Consider the following 14,970-nt stretch of genomic DNA (forward strand, 5'->3'; position numbering starts at 1 on the left):
GAATTCATACCCAAATACAAAAATCCTGTGTTTGGTGCTAATTTCCAAGAATACACATATAATTTCCATGCTGCATATGTCTGGAGTTATGGCATTTTGCTTAGATTTTCTTCATCATTATAAATGCTTACTTGATTCTATACTGTGCACCCATTCCCAATGGTTTCTGTAAGTACCTTGAATAACTTGGCTAAAGACAATTTGACAATAAACTAAATTAATAACTAAAAAGTCAACAGGATGAGTTGCATTGTAAAAGGTGGATAAAATCGAAAAGGGTGAATACAGAACTGAAGGTGTTGTATTTGAATGCACACAGTGTGCAGAATAAGGTAGACGAAATTGTAGCACAATTGCAGATTGGCTTGTGCGATGTAGGCATCACTGAATCATGGCATAAAGAACATTATAGCTGGGAGCTTAATGTCAAGGTGTTGTTCTGTTATTAAAAGTGAAATCAATCATTAGAAAGAGGTAACATAGGGTTGGAAGATGCTGAATCATTGTGGACAGAGCTAAGGAACAGCAAGGGTAAAAAGACCCTGATGGGAGTTGTATACGGACCCCACCCCCCCCCGCCAGCCGCCTCACCAAACGGTAGTAAGAGTGTGGTCTACAAATTACAACAGGAGATAGAAAATGCATGCCAAAAGGGCAATGTTACAATAGCCATGAAGGTTTTCAATATGCAGGTAGATTGGGAAAATCACATTGGCGCTGGATTACAAGAGGGGGAATTTCTAGAGTGCCTACGAGATAGCTTTTTAAAAAGAAGCTCTTGAATGAGCCCACTACAGGACCAGCTATTCTGGATTGAGCGCTGTGCAATGATCCATAATTGATTAGAGAACTTAAGGTAAAAGAACTCTTTGGGGAAAAGATCATAACATGATCAGATTCACCCTGAAGTTTGTGAAGAAGCTAAATTCAGATGTATCAGTAATACAGTAGAGTAAAGAGTATTACAGAGGTATGAGAGAGGAGCTGGCCAAAACTGATTGGGGGGGAACACTTGCAGGGATGATGGCAGAGCTGCAATGGCTGGAGTTTCTAGGAGAAATTGGAAGGCACAGGATAGATGCATCCCAAAAGTAGTAGTATTTTAAAGGCAGGATGACACAACCATGCCGAACAAGAGAAGTCAAAGCCAACATAAAAGCCAAAGAGAGGTTATATAATAGAGTAAAAATTAGTGGGAAGTTAGAGGATTGGGAAGCTTTCAAATACCAACAGAAGACAATTAAGTAGTCATTAAGAAGGTAAAGATGGAATATGAAAGTAGGCTAGCCAATAATATTAAAGAGGACACCAGAAATTTCTTCAGATACATAAAGTGTAAAAGAGAGGTGAGAGTGGATATTGGACTATTGTAAAACAATGCTGGAGAGATAGTAATGGGGGACAAGAAAATGGTGGATGAATTGAATAAGTATTTTGCATCAATCTTCACTGTGGAAGACACTAACAGTATGGTGGAAGTTCCAGGTGTCAGGGGTCATTACTAGTGAGAAGGTTCTTGAGAAACTGAAAGCTCTGAAGGTAGGTAAGTCACCTGGACCAGATGGTGTACACCCCAGGGTTCTGAAAGAGGTGGCTGAAGAGATTGTGGAAGCATTGGTAATGACCTTTCAAGAATCAGTAGATTCTTGAATGGTTCCAGAAGACTGCAAGATTGCAAATGTCACTCCACTCTTCAAGAATGGAGAGAGGTTGGGAAAATGATGGAGCTGGTTGCCAAGTATGTGGTTTTCGGATACTTGGAGATACATAATTAAATAGGCCATGGCTTCCTCAAGGGAAAATCTTGCCTGACAAATCAGTTGGAGTTCTTTGAAGAAATAACAACCAGGTAAGACAAAGGAACATCAATTGATGTTGCGTATCTGAATTTTCAGAAGACCTTTGACAAGGTGCCACACATCTTAAACCTATGCCAAAAGCAGATATTTTCTTGTTATGGTTTTTGCTGTCCATGTGGTTAAAAAAAAGGGCAGTACCCTGTAATCTCCCAATAGATTCTGCAGTTCTGCACAATGGTCATCTCCAACCTCTCCCCCTTGACTGAGCTCAAGTTTAGGCAGGAAATGCCGTAGAGTAGAAGTACAGTATCTGTTCCAGCGTGTTGGATGTCTTGGTCTCCACTCCATGATCTTCTCTTTCAGGATCTTTTCAATCCTAAGATAATTACAAGAATCATTAGAAAACATACCCAGATGAAGATGTAACATTGGAGAGCATTCTTTAACAGATTTGGGTGGAAGTTCTTAAGCACAGTGATTAGGTTTGGCATGTGATACAGTGCCTATAAGAAGTATTCACCTCCTTGGAAATGTTCATGTTTTATTATTTTATAACATTGGAACACAGTGGATTTAATTTGGCTTTTTTGATACTGATCAACAGAAAAGACTCTCATGTCAAAGTGAAAGCAAATTTCTACAAATTGGTCTAAAGTTATTAAAATTATTAAACACAAGTACTCACCCATTCAAGTCAGCATTTAGTAGATGCACCTTTGGTAGCAATTACAGCCTTGAGTCTGTGTGGATAGGTCTCTATCAGCTTTGTACATCTGGACACTGGAATTTTTCCATATTCTTCTTTACAAAACTGTTCAAGCTCTGTTAGATTGCATGGGGATCGTGAGTGAAAGTCCTTTCCAAGTCCAGCCACAAGTTCTCAGTTGGTTTGAGGTCTGGACTCTGATTTGGCTACCCCAGGACATTAACTTTGTTGTTTTTAAGCCATTTTTGTGTAGTTTTGTCTTTATGCTTGGGGTCACTGTCTTGCTGGAAAACAAATCTTCTCCCAAGTCGCAGTTCTCTTGCACAGTGCATTAGGTTTTCATCAGGATTTCTCTGTATTTTGCTGCATTCATTTTACCCTCTACTTTCACAAGCCTTCCAGAGCCTGCTGCAGTGAAGCATCCCCACAGCATGATGCAGCCACCACGCTTCATGGTAGGAATGGGGTGTTTTTGATGATGTGCAGTGTTTGGCTTATGCCAAACATAGCGTTTAGTCTGATGGCCAAAAAGCTCAATTTTGGTTCATCAGACCATAGAACCTTCTTCCAGCTGACTTAGAATCTCCCACATGCCTTCTGGCAAGCTCCAGCCAAGATATCATGTGAGTATATTTCAACAGTGGCTTTCTCTTTGCCACTCTCCCATAAAGCTGACACTGGTGAAACACCCAGGCAACAGTTGTTGTATGATCAGTCTCTCCCATCTCAGTCACTGAAGCTTATAACTCCTCCAGAGTTATCATAAGTCTCTTGGTAGCCTCCCTCATGAGTCCCCTTCTTGCATGGTCACTCAGTTTTTGAGGACGGCCTGCTCTAGGCAGATTTACAGCTGTACCACATTCTTTCCATTTCTTGATGATTGAATTAACTATACCCTAAGGGAAATCCGGTGACTTGGAAATTTTCTTGTATCCATCTCCTGACTTGTGATTTTCAATAACCTTTTTGTGGAGTCACTTGGAGTGTTTTTTTGTCCTCCTGGGGTAGTTTTTGCCAGGATACTGACTCATCAGCAGTTGGACCTTCCAGATACAGGTGTATTTTTACTACAATCAACTGAAACATCCTGACTGCACACTGGTGATCTCCATTTAACTAATTAGTGACTTACAAAACTAATTGACTGCACCAGTGATGATTTGGTGTGTCATAGTAAATAGGGTGAATGTAATGCAATCAATTATTTTGTATTTTATATTTATAATTAATTTAGATCACCTTGTAGAAACCTGATTTCACTTTAAGATGAAAGAGTCTTTTTCTGTTGATTAGTGTAAAAAAAAGCCAAGTTAAAACACTGTGATTCAAAGTTGTAAAACAATAAAATATGAAAATTTCTGAGGAGGGGTGCATACTTCTTATAGGCACTGTAAGTACTTAGAGATCAATATTATGAAAATATTGAAAATGCAGTAATTTTCATTGACGTATTAAAAACATTTAGACAACAGTCATAGTTTGAAATTATGCAGTTTGTTAAGAAAATGCAAAAGAACCTCTACATATAATGCAGAAAAATCAATAAAAACACAATTTCAATTAACAAATAAGCATTACTTGTCCTGAAGTTCTACTGCAGCAGCCTTGTCAGTATGGTGATATACCAACTCTTCTGGCTAAAAGACAGAACAAGTGAACAGAGAATCACAAAGCTGCTCAATAGCTGATTTGTACAGGTTAGATATCAAACACCTAATGAGTGCAGTCCACTTTATACCACTGACCATGACATTCCTGTACTTAATGACTTTGCCAAATGCAGTACAAGGAAATCATACAACTGAAGATTAAAATCAAATACTTCAAGTCTATGCCTCATGTCTACAATGTAAGTATGGTTTGTTGAGAGTGACCATGGCCTGATGCTTTTGGGAAATAAGTGACCAAATTTCAAACTGAAAACAAGAAAATCTGCAGATGCAGCAACACACACAAAATGCTGGAGGAACTCAGCAGGCCAGGCAACACCTATGGAAAAGAGTCCAGCCGAAGGGTCTCGTTTGGGTCTGGGACCCTTTGGCAGGAGTAGAGAGAAAAAGCTGAGGAGTAGATTTAAAAGGAAGGGGAGAGAGAAAAACACAAGATAATAGGTGAAACCTGAAGGAGGAGGGATGAAGTAAAGAGCTGGGAAATTGATTGGTGAAAGGGATACAGGTGGAGTCTGGTAGAAGAGGACAGAGGACATGGAAGCAAGAAAACAGGGTAGGAGCACCAGAGGGAACCAAAGGGTGGGCAAGGAGATAAGGTGAGAGAGGGAAAAGAGGATGTTCATGCTATCAGGTTGGAAGCTACCCAGATGGAATGCAAGGTGTTGTTCCTCCAAGCTAAGTGTGGCCTTATCACGCCAGTGGGGAAGGCCATGGATGGACATATCAGAATGGGAATGGGAAGTAGAATTAAAATGGATGGCCACTGGGAGCTCCCGCTTTTTCTGGCAGATGGAGAGTAGGTGCTCAGTGAAGTGGTCTCCCATTCTACATCAGGTCTCATCAATGTAAATGAGGCCACACTGGGAGCATTGGACACAGTATGTGGCCCTAACAGACTCACAGGTGAAGTGTTGTCTCACCTGGAAGGACTGTTTAGGGCCCTGAATGGTAGTGAGGGAGGAGGTGTAGGGGCAGGTGTAGTACTTGTTCCGCTTGCAAGGATGTGCCAGGAGGGAGATCAGTGGAGAGGGACGAACGGACAAGGGAGTTGCATAGGTAATGATCCCTCTCGAAAGCAGAAGGTGTGGAGGGAGAGGGAAAGATGTGTTTAGTGGTGGGATCCCGTCGAAGATAGCAGAAGTTTTGGAGAATTATGTGCCAGACGTGGAGGCTGGCGGGGTGGTAGGTGAGGACAAAAGGAACCCTATTCCTGGGAGGATGGGGTGAGGCAGACAAGCGTGAAATGGAAGAGATGCAGTTGAGGACAGCATTGATTATGGAGGAAGGGAAACCCCTTTCTTTGAAAAAGGAACATATCTCTTTTGTTCTAGAATGAGAAGCCTCATCCTGAGAGCAGATATGACAGAGGCAGAGGAATTGAGAGAAGGTGATGACGTATTTACAAGTAACAGGGTGGGAGGAAGTGTAGTTCAGGTAGCTGTGAGAGTCCATGGGCTTGTAACAGACACCAGTAGAGAAGCTGTCTCCAGAGACAGAGACAGAGCGAGATCGAAAAAGAGGAGGGAGGTGTTGAGATGGACCAGGTGAATTTGAGGGCAGGGTGGAAGTTGGAGGCAATGTGGATAAAGTCGACGAGTTCATCGTGGGTACAGAAAGCAGCACCAATGCAGTCGTTGATGTAGTGTAGGATAAGTGCGGGATGGTCACCAGTGTAGGCTTGGGACAGACTGTTCCATGTTGCTGACAAATAGGTAGGCACAGCTGGGGCCCATGGCTACACCTTTTGTTTGAAGGAAGTGGGAGGAGCCAAAGGAGAAATTATTTAAAGTGCGAGAAGTTTCAGCTAGGCACAAGAGATGGAAGGGAACTGGTTGAGTCTGCTGTCCAGAAAGAAACAGAGAGCTTTGAGGCTCTGAAACTGAGATTACTTGCAAAAGTTGTTGCTTGAGGAACAGCATCATAAGATGCATGTGACACCGATGACACCTGTCCATGCACGATTCCAGATGGGATGTGCGCAGTCTAATTTTCAAAATGATTTGAGGTGATCTAGAAACCATCATTATAAAGATATATTCTGGAAAAAACATCAGTTATTTATTCACACAATGCTGGAAAATAGCACAGCATGTTCAAATTTCCAGGCAAATAATGTTTACCAAACATGATTGAGTAGAATTTCCATGCTTCTGCATTCCTATATTTAAAACTTCCTGTCGTGGTCCTTCACCACCACCTGTTATTGACTCTCCATTTGCAGGAACTGATTTTTTTTTTATTCCTGTCATCAAAATGCTTCACAATTTTACAAATCTCTATTAAATCTCCTTCCTTAATCCAATGCAGTTTATCCTGGTATCTGTGCTTCCTTCCATCAATTTTCAACATATGGCAGAATTATTCCTTCTACTTTCAAAACTGCACATGGTATCCAACGACAATCTAACCAGTATACAGTATTATTTCATCTTTATTCTATAATTCCTATATGCTCTAATTTATGAAAGCCATGAATGTTATTTTTGTCGGCATCTTTTATCCACCTGCAATTACGGAGGGTAAATCACTGAACTCAGGCCATACCATCAGTACTTCAGAGTATCTTTGTCTATATATCCAACTTTCTATTCACAAGTATACATAAATAGCAATGTAGTTGAAAGATGTTACTTCCCACTCTTGATCAGCTCCCCACTTTCACACCAGCTACTCTGCTTTATCCTACCATCCTTTTATCAGTTGAGGTGCAAACACTTAACCAATCAGGAAAAAAAACAGCTTTTAAAAAAAAGCATGCTGGCTCCTCCCCTCTGATGCACTGGTTGTTGCAACTGGAAAAATCAAACTCTGAACCTCATTAAAAAGAAATAAAAATATATATTCATTGCACCACCGCACCTGAACACTTGATAAGCCTGGGAAGGGAAAGCTTCGTGAAAAAAATGGCTTCCACATGTTTGACTTGCTGGTATCAAAATTTATTCTCGTAACCGTTTCATATTTCTGCATGTTGAACCAGATCTAGAAAATCAATCATACACGAATTAACAAAGAAAAACAACATCTATTTGAAAGTTCTGTGCATTTTTTAAAAATGTTAGTAAACAGAAATGATATAAAGCACAATCTGATTAACTAGACTCTGAAGAAAGCCAAAGACAGGAATACAACATTCAGGTTTCAAGTGGCAGAAGATGTTACTTGGAGCAGGAGATTCAAAAAGTGGTGCCTGTCAGAACTTTCTATTCAGTTGCAGGTAGCAGGGGCCTGAAAGAAGACTGTGTTAAGGAAATGGAGCTGGATGACCTAATGGTCATTAGGAAGTCAGAGGGGTTGATTGACAAGAGTTACAGGGAAGTTTGCCACTCCCAAATTGTAGGATGCAAGTAACCTGGTGACTGTCGGGAGAGAGAGAATGGTCAGTGAAGGACATCCCTGAGACTGTTCTCCTCAATCATAAGTTGTGTTAGATACCACTGGGGTGGACAACCTGGAAAAGCAAAGCCACAGCAGTCAGTTCTCTAGCATTGAGTCTGATTCTGTAGCTCAGAAGGAAAGGATGAACAGCAGTAATAGAGAATTCACTGGTTAGGAGGACCGACAGGAAGTTCTGTAGATGAGAATGAGACTCCCAGATGGCAATGTTGCCACCCAGCTGCCAGGGTCAGAAAGGTCTCCGATCAAGTCCATGGTGTTCTTGAGGGTGGGAGGCTGGTGAGAAACTAAAGGTTGCGGTCCACATACAGTCCGCAATACCGTAGGCAACTAAAGGTTGCGGTCCACATACAGTCCGCAATAACATAGGCAGGAAAGTTGATGAGGTTCTACAAAGTGAGTTCAGTGAGTGAAAGAACAGGGCCTCTAGGGTGGTGATCTCAGGACTGCTACTAGTGCCACATTCCATTGAGGCTAGAAACAGGAAGAGTAAATACAGTTTAACATGTGGCTAAGAAGATGGTGCAGAAGGGGAGGCTTCATTTTTTAATCATTGGGCTGCATTTGAGGGAAGGTGGGACCTGTGCAAATGGGACGGCTTGTACCTGATCCGAAGAGGGAGCAATATTCTTGCTAGTGTTGCTCCAGCGGGTTTAGAGTTGATGTGGGGTGAAAACCAGAGAGCCAGGTCAGTAAGTGGAATGGCTGTGGGGAAATTAGATGTTTACTACATGCAAAGAGCGAAACTGAAAGCCTGAACATGGTGGAACTAATGTCCTGAGTTGAGTATATTTCAATGCAAGCAGTATTCCAAGTAAGACAGAACTTAGAGCATGGATAAGCATGAGGAACTATGATGTTTTAGCCATTAGTGAGACATGGTTGTGGGAGGGGCAAGACTGGCAGCTGAATATTCTGGGGTTTTGTTGTCCTAGACATGATAGAGGGGGGTGCTTTTAAAAGTGGGGGGGGGGTGTGGCATTATTTATCAGAGTTGTCAGAGCAGTGCTTGGAGAGGACATATTGGAGGACTTGTCTATTGAAGTAGTATGGGTGGAACTGAGCAATATGAAAGGGATGACCATGTTAATAGGTGTATATATTCAACCTCCCAAAAGTTAGCAAGATTTAAAGGAGCAAATTTTTGGGGAGCTAGCAGACAGTTGCAAGAAAAATAAGATTGTGATTTTAGCTTTCCGCATACTGACTGGGACTCCCAAGCTGTAGAAGGACTGGATGGGATAGAATTTGTCAAATATGTTCAGGAAAGTTTCCTTAATCAATTTGTAAAGACCCCAGCTAGAGTGGTTGTGATACTATATCTCCTCTTAAGGGATAATTGAATGTAGTGATCATAATTCCATTAGTTTCAAGATTATTATGGAAAAGGATAGGCCTAGTGCTCTGGTTGAGATTCTAAATTGGAGAAAGGCCAATTTTGGTAGCATCAAAATAGATCTGGCAGGTTGTTTTCCAGCAAAGGGATGCTTGGTAAGTGAGAGGGCTTCAATGGTGAAACAGAGAGTACAGAATCTGTATGTTCTTGTTAGAATAAAAGGCAAGGCTAACAGGTTTAGGAACATTGGTTTTCGAGGGATATTGAGGCCCTGGTTAAGAAGAAGGATATATAATGGACAAAAGGATGGCAAAGAACAAAAGTAATCCTCTTAATGACCAAACATCAGAATGGTCATCTATTTATGGAGCCAAAAGAAATGAGGAAAATCTGAAGTGATTTTTTTTGCATCTGTATTTACTCAGGAGACAGACACAGGATCCATAAAACTGAGGCAAATGAGCAATGAGGTCATGGACCTCATACAGGTATATGGATTACAGAAGAGGAGGTGCTTGCTATCTGAAGCAAAATAGGGTGGATAAATCCCAAGGGCCTGCTGAGGTGCCCCCTTGGATATTGAGGGATGATAGGGGCAGAAATTGCAGAGGACCTGGCAGAGATATTTAAAATATTTGGCATGGGTGAGCTGTTGGAGGTCTGGAAGACAGCAAATTTTGTTCAAGAAAGGCTCCAAGAATAAGACAGGAAATTACAGACTATTGAGCCTGATGTTAGTCATGCATAAATTATTGGTATGTATTCTAAGGGACAGAGCCTGATATGGCTTTGTGCGTGATGGGGTGTAGCTAACCAATCTTATACAGTTTTTAAGGAAGTTATGAGGGAGGTTATAGAGTCACATGGAACCACAGATTAGAAACAGACCTTTTGGCCCATTAAGTCCATGTGGAAATGTTACTTTGCCTGGTCCCATTGACCTTCACCTCAACCTCACATCCGTGTACTTATCTAAATTGCTCGCGTACTTCATCCGGCAGCTCGTTCCACACTCTCACCACTCTCTGAGTGAAGAAGCTTCCCCTCAGTTCCCCTGAAATATTTCACCATTCAGCCTTAACCTATGAATTTTAGTTAGTTTTAGTTTCATCCAACTCCAGAGGAAAAAGGCAGCTTGCATTTACCCTATCTATACTCCTCATAACTTTGTCTACCTCTGTCAAACCTCAATAAAGTTCTAACTTATTCATCCTTTGCCAAGAATTCAGGTCTTCAAGTCCTGGCAACATCTTCATAAATTTTCTCTGTACTCTTCTGATGTCATCTGCATAGGTTGATGAAGGATGTGTACAGTTTTGGTCTCCAAATTTGAGGAAGGACATTCTTGCTATTGAGGGTGTGCAGTGGAGGTTCACGAGGTTAATTCCCGGGATGGCGGGACTGTCATATGTTGAAAGATTGGAGCGACTGGGGTTGTATGCTCTGGCATTTAGAAGGATGAGAGGGGATCTGATTGAAACATACAAGATTATTAAGGGATTGGACACGCTAGAGGCAGGAAACATGTTCCCGATGTCGGGGGAGTCCAGAACCAGAGGCCACAATTTAAGAATAAGGGGTAGGCCATTTAGAACGGAGTTGAGGAAAAACTTTTTCACCCAGAGAGTTGTGGATCTGTGGAATGCTCTGCCTCAGAAGGCACTGGAGGCCAATTCTCTGGATGCTTTCAAGAAAGAGTTAGATAGAGCTCTTAATGATCGCAGAGTCAAGGGATATGGGGAGAAGGCAGGAACGGGGTACTGATTGTGGATGATCAGCCATGATCACAGTGAATGGCGGTGCTGGCTCAAAGGGCCGAATGGCCTACTCCTGCACCTATTGTCTATTGTCTATTGAAAGATCGTGTATGTTGTCTACATGGAATTTAGCAAGATGTTTGACAAAGTCTTCTTTGGGAGGCTGGTCCAGAGAGTTGAGTTGCTTGGCATTCAGGATGAAGCAATAAATTGGACTTAGCATTGGCTCAGTGGGAAAAGACAGAGTGGTATAGATGGTTGTCTTTCTAACTGGAGGCCTGTGCCTGGTGATGTGCCGCAGAGATTGGTGTTGGATCTGTTGTTATTTATCATCTACAGTAATGATTTTAGGTGGTAATGTAGTAGATTGAATCAGCAAATTTGCAGATAACACAAAGATTAGAGGCATAGTGAACAGCAAGGAAGGCTATCAAAACTTGCAACACAATCTGGACAGCTGGAAAAATGGGCTGAAAAATACCAGGTGGAATTAATGCAGACAATTGTGAGGTGTTGCACTTTGGAGGGGAGAAATCAGGGCTTACACAGTGAGCAGTCGGGCAATGAGGAGTGTGATAGAACAGGGATCTGGGAATACAAATCCATAATTCCTTGAAAGTGGCGTCATGAATAGATAGTGAATAGATAGGGTCATAAAGAAAGCTTCTGGCACATTAGCCTTTATAAAACCAAGTATTAAGTACAGGAGTTGGAATGCTATGTTGAAGGCGTATAATATGTCAGTGAGGCTGAACTTGGAGTATTGCATGCAGTTCTGGTCGCTGACCTACAGGAAAGATATCAATATACTTGAAAGAGTGCAGGAAAAATTTATAAGGATGTTGCATGATTTGAGGACCAGAGTGATAGAGAAAAGTTGAATATGATGGGAGATCTTACGCAGGTAAGCAAAATTATGAGGGGCATTGACAGGGTAAATCCATGCAAGCTTTTCCCCCTGAAGTTGAGGGAGACCAGAACAAGAGGGTGATGTGAATGTGGAACAAAGTGTCAGTAGAAATGGTTGACATGGATTCAATTGCAGCATCTAAGAGAAGTTTGAATAGGTACCTAGTTAGCGGGGTATCAAGGGCTATGGGCTGGGTGCAGGTAGAGGGGACTAGACAGGAAAACAGGTCGGTGTGGACTAGATGTACCATTGGTTTTGCTTCTGTGCATTAGTGCCCCATGACTACGTAGTTGATGGTAATCAGTTTTTTTTAAAAAGAAGCTACAGTTTAATTAAGAAACAAGATTCTAAAGTAAGCAAATTTGATCAGTGAGCTAAATCAATAAAGACCATTCTAACCTGGTCAAGTAATTGGATTCCGATACGAGTAACAATTTCACTCTCATTTTCAGCAATATGCTACAGTGAAACTTACATTATCAGCACTAATCAAGCACGTAACACTCTGCAAAGGACAGAATGCATCAAATTGTCCGTAATAATGTCCAGTAGTAGAGTTCCAGATTACATATTGGTTCTGGTCAAAGGTCAGCACATACGCTGTTGGACCCTGAAAATAAATTTGAGCAAAATTTCTTAGCAAAAGGTAATTAAGTGAGAAAAGTGATCATGAGATAGCAACTAGGGAGTGCTTAAATAAAGAAAACAACAAGAAACCATTCATCTCCCCCCACCACCCTTGTCTCTGCCAATCAATATCAAGGATGATCTTTTATCTCAGCTATGCTTTCCTGCACGCATCTCATATTCCATTAACATTTCAAAATTTATTGATATATCTCTTGACTATACTCAGTGACCTAGCCATCTCAACTCTTTTTTTCTTGGAGAGATAATTTCAATAATTCTCTATCATCTGTTCAAAGGAATTTCCTCACCTGATCCCTTATTTTGAATTTATGTAGGAAGGGGAATTAAATCTCTATCTACCCTGTCAAAGTGCTGAATGAATTGCACATGTTTGAATTTGATTGTCACTTGTTCCTTTTTTATGATCTCTCCTATTAATTTGCCCACCATCCCACATTTGTTAAATGTGTGGAAAACGTATTGTCATTTTTACCTGCTCAGTGAATTTTCTGCCATCATCCTGGTAGTGGTCTATATTCCACATCAGGCCAACGTCAGGCAGGCACCGGAGGAGCTGATCACTGTAATCAGCAGGCACGAAACAATGCACCTGAATGCCTTCCCTATCATTGTGGGGCATTTCAACCAGGCCAGCTTGAAGGAGTATCTGAACAACTGCCACCCTAGCTCTTCCTTCAGTTAGTCCTGACGAAGGGTCTCGGCCCGAAACGTCGACTGTACCTCTTCCTAGAGATGCTGCCTGGCCTGCTGGGTTCACCAGCAACCTTGATGTGTGTTACCACCAGTATGTGTGGAACCAGCAGCCAACACATTTGACCACTGTTATACGACCATCAAGAATGTGAACCATGCCATTCCGTACCCACACTTTGGAAAGTCCAATCACCTGGCTGTATTTCTACTCCCAGCATGTCGGCAAGGCGGAGACCAAAGACTGCAGCACCAGTGGTGAGGACCCAGAAGGTATGGTCAAGGGAGGAGAAGCACCTACAGGACTACTTTGAGTCAGAGGACCAAACAATATTCAGGGATCCATCTTCAAACACAGCACAGCTGTCACTGACATCAAGACCTGTGTAGCTGTGCCTTTGAGAACATACTGGACATACCCAAACCAAATTCCGTGGATGAACCAGGAGATTCATAGTCTCCTGCGGGTGAGATCTGTGGCATTCAAGACTGGTGATCTAGAACTATGCTAGAAGTCCAGGTATGACCTACAGAAGACTATTTTAAGAGCAAAAAAAAACCAATTCCAGTTGAGGTTAGTGATGGAATTGGATGTACATCAACTCCGGCAGGAGTTGCAGGCCATTACTTCCTACAAAACAAAACCTAACATCAAAGATGGCTGTGAGCTTTACACCTTTTATGCTTGCTTTGAAAGAAAGAATAAAATTACACCTGTGCAAATCCCTGCAGTATCTGCTGACCCTGTGGTCTCTGACTCGGGGGCTGACGTCAGAACATCTTTCAGGAGGGCGAACCCTTGTAAGGTGTCAGGCTGATGCTGAAACTGATAGGGCTTTGCCAATCTATGTGGGCATGTTCAAGGACATCTTCAATCTCTCACTACTGCAGTTGGAGGTTCCCAACCATTTCAAAAGGGCGACAATCATACCAGTGTTCAAGGAGATCAGGGCAAGCTGCCTCAATGACTATTGCCCAGTGGCACTCACAACTACTGTGATGAAGTGCTTTGAGAGGTTGGTCCTGGCTACAATCAACTCCTCAACATCAGTAAGAAAGGAATTATTTGCGGACCTCAGGAAAGGGAAGTCATGGGAACGCACACCAGTCCTCATCGAGAGGTCAGCAGAGGAAAGAGTGAGCAGCTTTAAGTTCCTGGGTGTCAACATCCCTGAAGATCTATCCTGGGCCCAACATACTGATGCAATTACAAAGAAGGCATAACAGTGGCTATATTTCATGAGGAGTTTGAGGAGACTTGGTAGGTCACCAAAAACACTTGCAGGTACCATGGGCAGCATTCCAATGGGTTGCATCACCATCTGGTATGGAGGGGCAATTAGACAGGATCAAAAAAAATCTGCAAAAAGTTATAAACTCAGCCAGCTCCATCATGGGCTCTAACTTCCCCAGCATCGAGGATACCTTCAAAAGGTGATGCCTCAAAAAGGTAGCATCCATTACTAAGGACCTCCATCACCCAGGACGTGCCCTCTTCGCATTGCTACCTTGAAGGAGGAGATACAGGAGCCTGAAGACACACACTCAACTTTTCAGGAACAGTTTCTTCCCCTCCATCATCGGATTTCTGAATGGACATTGAACACTACTTCACTGTTGTTTTCATCTCTTTTTGTAGTACTTATCTAATCTCACTTTTTTATATGTACTTTTTTGTAGTTTATAGTATTTTTATTATGTATTACGATGTACTGCTGCCATAAAACAACAAACTTCATGACATATGCCAGTGATATAAAATCTGATACTGAAACTGCCAGTGAGCATTTTAACACTGAGGTTCAACCTATTTATCTTACACAAATGCTGACATAGGAAGAATGATTTTGGACGGGGAGGAGTGAAGGAATAGGCATAAATTCTCATAGGAGTCACCTTTAGGAAATGTTCTGCTTCTTCAGCAGAGATCAGCCAACAATTTGAGCTGGAAATCAAAAGGACTTTCCTGGATTATGTGTTTCTGCTTGACACCACAAGAAAGAACAAATTTAACCAAATGACAAAATACAAGTAGAGGCAAATAAATTATGTAGA

The 14,970-nt window shown here is 41.8% G+C and overlaps 1 protein-coding gene across 5 annotated transcripts in view; it reads right to left on the minus strand.

Moving 5' to 3' along the window:
• cc2d2a (coiled-coil and C2 domain containing 2A) overlaps positions 1-14,970 on the minus strand; it is a 152,720-nt gene that overhangs the window by 3,281 nt on the left and 134,469 nt on the right. For all 5 annotated transcript variants that reach the window (XM_072253007.1, XM_072253006.1, XM_072253009.1 and 2 more), the window contains 4 exons: positions 12,050-12,184; positions 7,035-7,157; positions 4,084-4,142; positions 1,998-2,175 (listed from right to left, as the gene is read on the minus strand). In XM_072253007.1, coding sequence (XP_072109108.1) covers positions 1,998-2,175; positions 4,084-4,142; positions 7,035-7,157; positions 12,050-12,184 — 495 coding nt within the window. The remainder of the gene's footprint in view (positions 1-1,997; positions 2,176-4,083; positions 4,143-7,034; positions 7,158-12,049; positions 12,185-14,970) is intronic.

This window comes from Mobula birostris, chromosome 3 (assembly GCF_030028105.1).
Source record: "Mobula birostris isolate sMobBir1 chromosome 3, sMobBir1.hap1, whole genome shotgun sequence".
NCBI lineage: Eukaryota > Metazoa > Chordata > Chondrichthyes > Myliobatiformes > Myliobatidae > Mobula > Mobula birostris.